This window comes from Ascidiella aspersa, chromosome 8 (assembly GCF_963924565.1).
Source record: "Ascidiella aspersa chromosome 8, kaAscAspe10.2, whole genome shotgun sequence".
Lineage (NCBI taxonomy): Eukaryota > Metazoa > Chordata > Ascidiacea > Phlebobranchia > Ascidiidae > Ascidiella > Ascidiella aspersa.
This window is the reverse complement of record NC_139454.1, coordinates 25,923,691-25,934,426: the sequence shown is the minus strand read 5'-3', so window position 1 is coordinate 25,934,426 and position 10,736 is coordinate 25,923,691. Positions and strand designations below refer to the sequence as shown.

The following is a 10,736-nucleotide window of genomic DNA, read 5'->3' as shown; positions in this document are numbered from 1 at the left end:
AACCAAATAATGATTAAGAACGTTTGGAACGCAACCGCGATACAACTTCGACAAACCCCGAACAACAATTTCCCTGTACAGATCGCTTCCAAAGTGATGTTCGGTTCGAATTTCAATCATTTTTGTCCAGTCTTGTAACGAAATTTTAAAGAAGCCTTTAATATCAATTCGGATATTTTGCTTTGAGTTACTTAGTGTCTTTTGAGAAATTTTTGCAAGATTGCACAGTGTTTCTTTATTAACCCAATCAGTATCTGATGCAGTGACATCCTGGGCAGCCGGGGAATCGTTGCAAGAAAAGTGATCTTTTTGTTCACTGTTTGAAGAATTAACCATATCAATTGAAAAATCTTCACGAGAATTTCCGTCTACATCATTTGTAAAACTATCGCTTTCAAAATCTATTAAAGGGTTATTAAGATCTTGTTGTGATTCTGGTAAATTACAGATATCAGTGGAATGATAGTAAATTTTGTTGGGTGGAACGTTCTGCAAATTTTTACCATCACAAATCAAATAACACCGACGCCATTGGTTTCGAGTAAAGTGGCCCGGGGCAGAATTCGGAAAAATGCAAAGAGGGTGAAACCATTCTTTGCATGTCGAACATTCTACCATTAAATCTTTAGGGTTCCAAGGATTACGACACTTACAATACACCTGTTTGTTATCTACACTACCTACTAAAGGAATATCTGGCAATGAAGCTAAATTGCCAGAGGGGCTGTAGTTATTATGTTCATCATTAATAATAAATGTGTCTGAAACAAGTTGGCGAAAATGCGCATTTGACTTCCATTTAGTATTGACTTCGCTAATTTGCTTTCTGCCTCGTTTAGAGTTACAACACTTTAAATAAGCAACGACCGCTCGGCGGGGAAGGTTATTTGTTTTCTCCGGAATAAAAGTCATATTTGTCACTAAAGCCATTATACCCTTGGTTTTTTGACATTTTTCTATCACGCCATCATTTCTGCGGAAGGTTAACTTAGCTGTGATTTCAGTTTTAAAAGTTTCACAAAATCTGAAAAGTCTCTTTACACGAATCGTATATGAATTAGCGGCAAATAAGTTGTTCTGTTTGAGAAATCTCTTTGCCGCATTCTGGTCAAATACATTTATTTTGTTTTTAATGAAATAGTTCGCAATTTCAGTAATTTTTGTTTTGTGATCGAAATGTCTATAGCCACCTGTCTTAATACGATGATTTCGAGTTTTGCTGCGTAATAAAGTTCTTTTTGTTTTATAAACACGATATACTTGATAAAACCGTAGTTTCATATGTTTTGTTCTCCGGCAAAATAAAAGTTTGACAATTTCGCAAAACGTTTGAATTAATGCGTCCACAAAAAATATTTTCACCAAGGTATGTAACAAAAAACGAAAAAATAGCATGCAAAAAAGTGTGTAACAAAACAAGCTCACGGGAACAAACAGAAAAAATGTGAAAATGCCAATAATGGCTCTGTGCCAACTTGAATTATTGTGTGTCCGTTTGTCTACTGTAAGGGACCTATTGTGCTCGATTATATAATTTTTAACTGTGGTGGGAAGTGTACCTGAGGTACTTGGGACGGTCGCCTTAGTTAGGGGCTTGAAGGACCGTTGCTTCTTTGAGTGGGTGGGATGTGAACCTGAGGTACTTGGGACGGTCGCCTTAGTTAGGGGCTTGGAGGACCGTTGCTCCTTTGAGTGGGTGGGTTGTGTACCTGAGGTACTTGGGACGGTCGCCTTAGTTAGGGGCTTGGAGGACCGTTGCTCCTTTGAGTGGGTGGGTTGTGAACCTGAGGTACTTGGGACGGTCGCCTTAGTTAGGGGCTTGGAGGACCGTTGCTCCTTTGAGTGGGTGGGTTGTGTACCTGAGGTACTTGGGACGGTCGCCTTAGTTAGGGGCTTGGAGGACCGTTGCTCCTTTGAGTGGGTGGGTTGTGAACCTGAGGTACTTGGGACGGTCGCCTTAGTTAGGGGCTTGGAGGACCGTTGCTCCTTTGAGTGGGTGGGTTGTGAACCTGAGGTACTTGGGACGGTCGCCTTAGTTAGGGGCTTGGAGGACCGTTGCTCCGTTGGGTGGGTGGGATGTGTACCTGAGGTACTTGGGACGGTCGCCTTAGTTAGGGGCTTGGACGACCGTTGCTCCTTTGAGTGGGTGGGTTGTGTACCTGAGGTACTTGGGACGGTCGCCTTAGTTAGGGGCTTGGAGGACCGTTGCTCCTTTGAGTGGGTGGGTTGTGTACCTGAGGTACTTGGGACGGTCGCCTTAGTTAGGGGCTTGGAGGACCGTTGCTCCTTTGAGTGGGTGGGTTGTGTACCTGAGGTACTTGGGACGGTCGCCTTAGTTAGGGGCTTGGAGGACCGTTGCTCCTTTGAGTGGGTGGGTTGTGTACCTGAGGTACTTGGGACGGTCGCCTTAGTTAGGGGCTTGGAGGACCGTTGCTCCTTTGAGTGGGTGGGTTGTGAACCTGAGGTACTTGGGACGGTCGCCTTAGTTAGGGGCTTGGAGGACCGTTGCTCCTTTGAGTGGGTGGGTTGTGAACCTGAGGTACTTGGGACGGTCGCCTTAGTTAGGGGCTTGGACGACCGTTGCTCCTTTGAGTGGGTGGGTTGTGTACCTGAGGTACTTGGGACGGTCGCCTTAGTTAGGGGCTTGGAGGACCGTTGCTCCTTTGAGTGGGTGGGTTGTGAACCTGAGGTACTTGGGACGGTCGCCTTAGTTAGGGGCTTGGAGGACCGTTGCTCCTTTGAGTGGGTGGGTTGTGAACCTGAGGTACTTGGGACGGTCGCCTTAGTTAGGGGCTTGGAGGACCGTTGCTCCGTTGGGTGGGTGGGATGTGTACCTGAGGTACTTGGGACGGTCGCCTTAGTTAGGGGCTTGGACGACCGTTGCTCCTTTGAGTGGGTGGGTTGTGTACCTGAGGTACTTGGGACGGTCGCCTTAGTTAGGGGCTTGGAGGACCGTTGCTCCTTTGAGTGGGTGGGTTGTGTACCTGAGGTACTTGGGACGGTCGCCTTAGTTAGGGGCTTGGAGGACCGTTGCTCCTTTGAGTGGGTGGGTTGTGTACCTGAGGTACTTGGGACGGTCGCCTTAGTTAGGGGCTTGGAGGACCGTTGCTCCTTTGAGTGGGTGGGTTGTGTACCTGAGGTACTTGGGACGGTCGCCTTAGTTAGGGGCTTGGAGGACCGTTGCTCCTTTGAGTGGGTGGGTTGTGAACCTGAGGTACTTGGGACGGTCGCCTTAGTTAGGGGCTTGGAGGACCGTTGCTCCTTTGAGTGGGTGGGTTGTGAACCTGAGGTACTTGGGACGGTCGCCTTAGTTAGGGGCTTGGAGGACCGTTGCTCCTTTGAGTGGGTGGGTTGTGTACCTGAGGTACTTGGGACGGTCGCCTTAGTTAGGGGCTTGGAGGACCGTTGCTCCTTTGAGTGGGTGGGTTGTGTACCTGAGGTACTTGGGACGGTCGCCTTAGTTAGGGGCTTGGAGGACCGTTGCTCCTTTGAGTGGGTGGGTTGTGTACCTGAGCTACTTGGGACGGTCGCCTTAGATAGGGGCTTGTTTTCCACTACTGCCATATTTTTGCAACATACCTTAGGATCACTTTCGTGAGACCTTCGTGTTGGCGTTGTAGAAACCGACGCAAGGTCGGCCGAGGATGAATTGTTGTTCAATATCGAACAGCCAGATCGAAACAGAGGTCGGAATGAAGGTCTCTTAGATTTCCCGTTTCGCAATTTGTTACAGTCTACTGAAATAAGTGCAATAAGCATACTTTTTTATGTTCGGATTACAAAATTTCCTATGTTATCATCGTGATGATATAGCAAATTTACCTAACCTTTTAAGGCTGTGTGAACAGCTGAAATATCCTCTATTTCTTTTTGTCGCATTTCTTCCAAAAACTTCTCGATACTGTTTATGTATTGGCTTAGGCCGATAAGTGACAAATGGACTCTGTCCCTCCAACATTCAGCACCATTCCCGATTGCAAATGGCAAAACTCCAATATTCTCGCATCTTGCTACGGATCTCAAAACATTGTTGGCACCGGCGACGCAACGTGCATGGGTGGTATCTTGAGGCAAAATCTCTGCGATGACAATCTGCAAACATATAATTTACTGTTATGCCGCGACCCTATACCGAAACGCCAAAACAAATTGTTGAAAATTTGTTTATGACAATGCATGAATGTTAATTTTGTGACGCAAAAGATCTTTTGGTCTAAGCGAAATTATTTTGACAATTGCCTTAAACCGGTTTTATTCGTTTCGCGGATGGAAGTTCAATAAAGAATATTTGCCGCATTTATATTTAAAATCTGTGGTGAGATTTTTAAAATCCGAGGATCACAGAATCACTGCAAGTGTTCTGTTTAGAGAATGCTAATTTAAGGGATGCATTCACAGAAATGACTAATATGGCGTTGACAGGCAGCTCTACGTTTTTTTCATTTCCGCTTTTTCGTGCCGCCTTTTTTTATGCAAATTCTCAACTTGTATAAGCAGAGCGTTATATGAATATACACCAGTCTTGTCTAGTCAATCACAGAACGGGTGTGGCTCGCTGGCTGCTTTGTTTGCTGGCTTTAAGCCAATGAAAACCGAGTGAATTTATATCAGAATAAGACATTAGCTGAAAGAACAATTTTCTACAATCTCCCCCAATGAAGAAGTAGTTAATTGGTCGAGGCAAAAGACATTAAAGATTCTCATAATTAACCAACTCTCTTCACTGGTGTCTACTAGATTTTTGGTATATAGCCAAGGAAAAGCTATACCAATTTTGCGAATTTAAAACTTGTTTAAGTTGAAACGAGGCCATAACAGTGAAACTTAAACTCAGCGTACTTGTTTCACCACTACGGGAAAAAGTAGTTAATAAAATAAATCATCAACTGTTACCTTTGAGAAAGGATACTGTTCGCGACAAACGCCAACCAGGTTTTGACATTTCGATTTAATGCCATGGTGATCACTGCAACTGTTTTTAAAGTCGTTTGTCCCAAGCGCTAAAATAACAACGTCAATGTTGTAAAATGGTTCGCCCATCTTCAATTCTTTAATTCCATCAGTCATCGTTCCACCAGGAATAGAAATAGCACAAAGTGTGACATTTTTTGGTCGAACTCCCTATAGTGCAAAACAAATTCATTGAACATTTACACAAATAAATTTTAAATGGGAAATTGTAAAATCAAAAACAAAATTCCAGTAATTGTATAAAATATAGGATGGGTGAATCTAAACGACTTTTGCTTTATGTTAAGTAAATTGCTTTTACGTTAATACAGTTTGGGACAAAGGGATAGGAGTGCCAAACAATAATTTGATAAAATTATGTCAAGTAAAACGCTAGAGATACAGATTCGCGAGACTTCTGCTATATAGGCTTAACTTTTAAACTCTGAATTTTGAATCAGGAAAAGAGCGTAACATTTGGTTTTGGCACGGCAATCCAGTCAGTGTAGTTAAAATAAACTTAAATTCGCTAGTTTTGGCATAACATATTAAAAAAAAGAATTTACCTCAGGATCAATAATCTGACGTCCATTGCTGTCTGTCAAGAGCAACACCGACTGTAAACCCTGTATAGCCTGACGAAGATAGCCAGTCTCTTTTCCACAAACTCCCTTTGGAAATTTAACAAATTTAACCATTTTCTCCCGATATAACTTAGTTTTTAGGAGGTGCTACAAATAAAGAAATATGTAAAATACATTTGGACAAACTTTGTTTGCTGGGTATAAATAAATATATAATCATGGTGCGACGTAAACTGTATTCTCCACAAGGCCAATAAAAACTAACACACAAAGCAAACTGGACATAATCCTTAATAAATCGATTATTGTCTTAAAATAGGCCACGCTTAAATCGTTCAGCTGGGCGTTCTAGCTATGGGGTCATCAAAATGGTTTTACTGCATTGTTAAATAAGGTGTATTTTAGCAATACTCAATAACTAAAAACAATCTATTGTACGGAAAACTATTTTATTTGTCTTTACTTTTATGCTGCACCACCAAGTTATGTCAAAAAATATTATTTTAAATCACATAAAAATCCTTCCTCGTCTTCCCCTGTAAATATAACTATTACTACAACCGAATATTAAATTCTGGTCGTCCTGCTTTCGTGCAAACAAATAACTTAACTTCAAATGAACTATGCGGATCTACGTCGCTGACGTCAAATAACAATACGAGCCGCGTAATGCGAGCGGTGGTTACCCCTATGACAAAGCGTCTCGGCGGCGTGTGGCCCAGCGGGATATGCGCAGAGAAAATGTCTAGCAAAGCGCCTTGTTGCATTCCTTCAACAATGTAGAACCAAGTTTCGCCAATTTATAAAATAGGCCACCCTTAGACCGTTCTGCTGGGCGTTCCAGGTATGGGGTCATCAAAATGACTTTACAGCATTGTCGACTAAGATGTAAACTAGCAATACTGAATAATTTAAAAAAATCTATTGCTCGGAAAGTTATTAAAAATCGCTTTAATTTTGACAAAAATTCCAAAAAATATAAAACGACATATCTTGAAGTGTGTGATACTCGAAAACTACTTTTGGCGTAAGTTTTTAAATTGTAGGTTGTTATTTTTTAAGTTTGATTCTTACGAAGCTGAAAAAATTATAAAACTCTATGGACGGGAAAGTTCTTAAAACCGTCGTTGATTTGACCCTCTAAAACGCTGTTTTAAAAAGTAATAAAACAGGTCAAGCTTAAATCGTTCAGTTAGACGTTCTAGCTATGGGGTCATCAAAATGACTTTACAGCATTGTCGACTAAGATGTATTCTAGCAATCCTAAAAAGTTAAAAACAGTCTATTGTACGGAAAACTATTTTATTTGTCTTTACTTTTATGCTGCACAACCAAGTTATGTCAAAAAATATTATTTTAAATCACATAAAAATCCTTCCTCGTCTTCCCCTGCAAATATAACTATTACTACAACCGAATATTAAATTCTGGTCGTCCTGCTTTCGTGCAAACAAATAACTTAACTTCAAATGAACTATGCTGATCTACGTCGCTGACGTCAAATAACAATACGAGCCGCGTAATGCGAGCGGTGGTTACCCCTATGACAAAGCGTCTCGGCGGCGTGTGGCCCAGCGGGATATGCGCAGAGAAAATGTCTAGCAAAGCGCCTTGTTGCATTCCTTCAACAATGTAGAACCAAGTTTCGCCAATTTATAAAATAGGCCACCCTTAGACCGTTCTGCTGGGCGTTCCAGGTATGGGGTCATCAAAATGACTTTACAGCATTGTCGACTAAGATGTAAACTAGCAATACTGAATAATTTAAAAAAATCTATTGCTCGGAAAGTTATTAAAAATCGCTTTAATTTTGACAAAAATTCCAAAAAATATAAAACGACATATCTTGAAGTGTGTGATACTCGAAAACTACTTTTGGCGTAAGTTTTTAAATTGTAGGTTGTTATTTTTTAAGTTTGATTCTTACGAAGCTGAAAAAATTATAAAACTCTATGGACTGAAAAGTTCTTAAAACCGTCGTTGATTTGACCCTCTAAAACGCTGTTTTGAAAAGTGATAAAACAGGCCAAGCTTAAATCGTTCAGCTGGGCGTTCTAGTTATGGGGTCATCAAAATGATTATCCAGCATTGTCGACTAAGATTTAAACTAGCAATACTGAATAATTTAAAAAAATCTATTGCTCGGAAAGTTATTAAAAATCGCTTTAATTTTGACAAAAATTCCAAAAAAAATAAAACGACATATCTTGAAGTGTGTAATACTCGAAAACTAGTTTTGGCGTAAGTTTTTTAAAATGTAGGTTGTTATTTTTTAAGTTTGATTCTTACGATGCTGAAAAAATTATAAAACTCTATGGACTGAAAAGTTCTTAAAACCGTCGTTGATTTGACCCTCTAAAACACTGTTTTAAAAAGTAATAAAACAGGTCAAGCTTAAATCGTTCAGTTAGACGTTCTAGCTATGGGGTCATCAAAATGACTTTACAGCATTGTCGACTAAGATGTATTCTAGCAATCCTAAAAAGTTAAAAACAGTCTATTGTACGGAAAACTATTTTATTTGTCTTTACTTTTATGCTGCACAACCAAGTTATGTCAAAAAATATTATTTTAAATCACATAAAAATCCTTCCTCGTCTTCCCCTGTAAATATAACTATTACTACAACCGAATATTAAATTCTGGTCGTCCTGCTTTCGTGCAAACAAATAACTTAACTTCAAATGAACTATGCTGATCAACGTCGCTGACGTCAAATAACAATACGAGCCGCGTAATGCGAGCGGTGGTTACCCCTATGACAAAGCGTCTCGGCGGCGTGTGGCCCAGCGGGATATGCGCATAGAAAATGTCTAGCGAAGCGCCTTGTTGCATTCCTTCAACAATGTAGAACCAAGTTTCGCCAATTAATAAAATAGGCCACCCTTAGACCGTTCTGCTGGGCGTTCTAGGTATGGGGTCATCAAAATTACTTTACAGCATTGTCGACTAAGATGTATTCTAGCAATACTGAATAATTGAGCGGTGGTTACTCCTATGACAAAGCGTCTCGGCGGCGTGTTGGCCAGCGGGATATGCGCATAGAAAATGACTAGTGAAGAGCCTTGTTGTGTTAAGAATGAAACCCAAGAAAAATAACAAAACATAAAAAACTTGCACCAGGCAACCTATCAATCAATCAATATCGCTACCATGGTGTAAACGAAGTTATAAATCGTCTGTTCGGCTGTAATATTGAACCTAATCACTAAAAATATTGAAAACAAGCATACGTTAACCAACTTATATAATTGTGAAATAGTTAAATGAAAAAGACTTTGGATTAGAGATGGAAACAATTGTTGCTGAAGTATAAGATAATCTGTGGCGCGACGGGCCATCCGGTCAACTTCGAACAATAAGGTTTTATCAGTCAGCTTCAGCGACGTGAAGATTGCCGGAAACGACGAACCCTTTTTGTTCATGGTGTAATGACCTTGGCTGAGTCGGAAGGATGCGATGAACCGTTTTTGTAAAAGTGCGGTTTTAGGGTTCTAGGAGTTAACAATTATCCCAGTTAATTCCGTGTCGAAGTTCAAGCGCATGCTCTGGCAGAGTCGACAAGATAAATTTCACTTGAAAAACATAAATAACCTAAAATTTCGCATTTTTACCCAATTTTGCGCTTTTCGGCAAAAAAACAACTCGATTTTCTTATACCTGTACATGTTCAAATGAGCTTAAATTTTGTATATAACGGTTTTAGGTGTCTATCTATTAAAATCCATATGAGGCAGGTGGGTTTGAAAAAAAATATATTTGACGACCCGCCCTTACTATATATGTTCCAACTATTCCGGAAGACAGACTGTATTAACGCGTTGCAAAAATATATTGATTCTAAACAAGCCATTTTTTAAGAATTTCACTAATTCTTTTTCAGTCAACATAATAGTGTCGTAACATGTTAAAATATGTTGTCACAAACAGCGCAGACTTACATAAAAAAAAACATGAATTGCTGCTTTTTTATAAAATTTCCAAATTATGTACAGAAAAAATTTGACGTGATAGAGAAAAACTGCTGCCATTTTCCGAATCAGTGACCTCGAAATAGGGGGAAACGCCTAATAGGGTGGCTGGAACTTTCAATGACTCTAAATTTGTAAACCAGTGTATTTTATCATGCTGATAAATTATTCAATAAGTTTAAAGCCAAAAAATTAAATAATATCAGATATAAGCTTAAGAAAAGAGATATTTTGTTTTCTTTATATAAAAATAAAAATTGCTGGTTAAGTAATAAAGGTTTTATAATGGGTGGGTGAAATAAAATAAAACAAACCAAAATAAGGAATGAAAATAGAAATATTTTTTTCTTCAAAAAAATGATTATAAACACTTTATGTGGTATGCGCATCAAAAATCAATTTAAAAATAGGCAAAATTTGAGCGAAATAAATTCCAAAAAAATCCTGCCAGAATGACAATGGTGACATTTTTTAGTTTTTGTTTTCACTTTCAAACAGAAATCTTCCATCTACCCTAGTGACCTGGATTAAATTGTAAGCATTCTATTTTGCAAAACAAATGATTTCAAACAAAAACACGAAGAAGCTAAAAAATTTCAACAGATTTCGTGCAAACATGTAGAGAATAAGTAGGTAGTTTTAAAAAAGGCAGAAATGTACGAAACGCAGCCCTATCTACTGTAAAACAAATGGCGCTGGTCTAGAATCTTACCACGTTTTTACAATAACGAAACGAGTTCTCAAACATAACATTTCAAGGTAGAAAAAAAGGCACTCTTTCACTTATGTACGTGAAAAGTTATGCAAAAAACAAAATAATACCGCATACCACAACGCATATTGTTTGGGTTAGTGTGCGCGTTTGGGTGAGGGTGGGTGAAGTAATATTATGTTTATTATTAATAATAACTTGACCCACCCTCGACCAAACGCTAACCAGCACCCTAACCCAAACAATATGCGTTGTGGTATGCGGCATTTGAAGAAAGTTTTTTTTTTTATTAATATTCACGTACATAAGTTAAAGAGCGCCAAAAAAAATAACAGAAAATAAATATAGTAATTCTTGTCTCACCCAAATGCTAATTCGCATTCTAACCCAAATACTGTTAGCAATATAAAATCTCTGGACGAAAATGTAAGAGATTCTAGACCAGCGCCAAACAAACTGTTAAAACAATTACTTTTAAACGAAGTGCTTTTACCAATATAGTTTTCTAATTTCAGATTT

The 10,736-nt window shown here is 39.4% G+C and overlaps 1 protein-coding gene across 1 annotated transcript; it reads right to left on the bottom strand.

The window, feature by feature from the left end:
* Nucleotides 1–4,019: 4,019 nt before the first annotated feature.
* On the bottom strand, nucleotides 4,020–5,675 carry LOC146137077 (uncharacterized). Its single transcript, XM_083396326.1, has 3 exons — nucleotides 5,517–5,675; nucleotides 4,894–5,121; nucleotides 4,020–4,079 (listed from the first exon to the last, which is right to left on the bottom strand). The coding sequence occupies exons 1-3, from the start codon at nucleotides 5,646–5,648 to the stop codon at nucleotides 4,020–4,022; spliced, it is 420 nt and encodes a 139-aa protein (XP_083252452.1). The 5' UTR covers nucleotides 5,649–5,675.
* Nucleotides 5,676–10,736: the final 5,061 nt, after the last annotated feature.

What these genes read in the sequence shown, in the direction of transcription:
- LOC146137077 (XM_083396326.1), bottom strand. Translation starts at nt 5,648, where the DNA reads ATGGTTAAATTTGTTAAATTTCCAAAGGGAGTTTGTGGAAAAGAGACT. An exon ending in GTCAGATTATTGATCCTGAG is followed by an intron (nt 5,122 to 5,516) that starts GTAAATTCTTTT and finishes TTTGCACTATAG; the next exon opens with GGAGTTCGACCAAAAAATGT. An exon ending in AACAGTATCCTTTCTCAAAG is followed by an intron (nt 4,080 to 4,893) that starts GTAACAGTTGAT and finishes TTGTCATCGCAG; the next exon opens with AGATTTTGCCTCAAGATACC.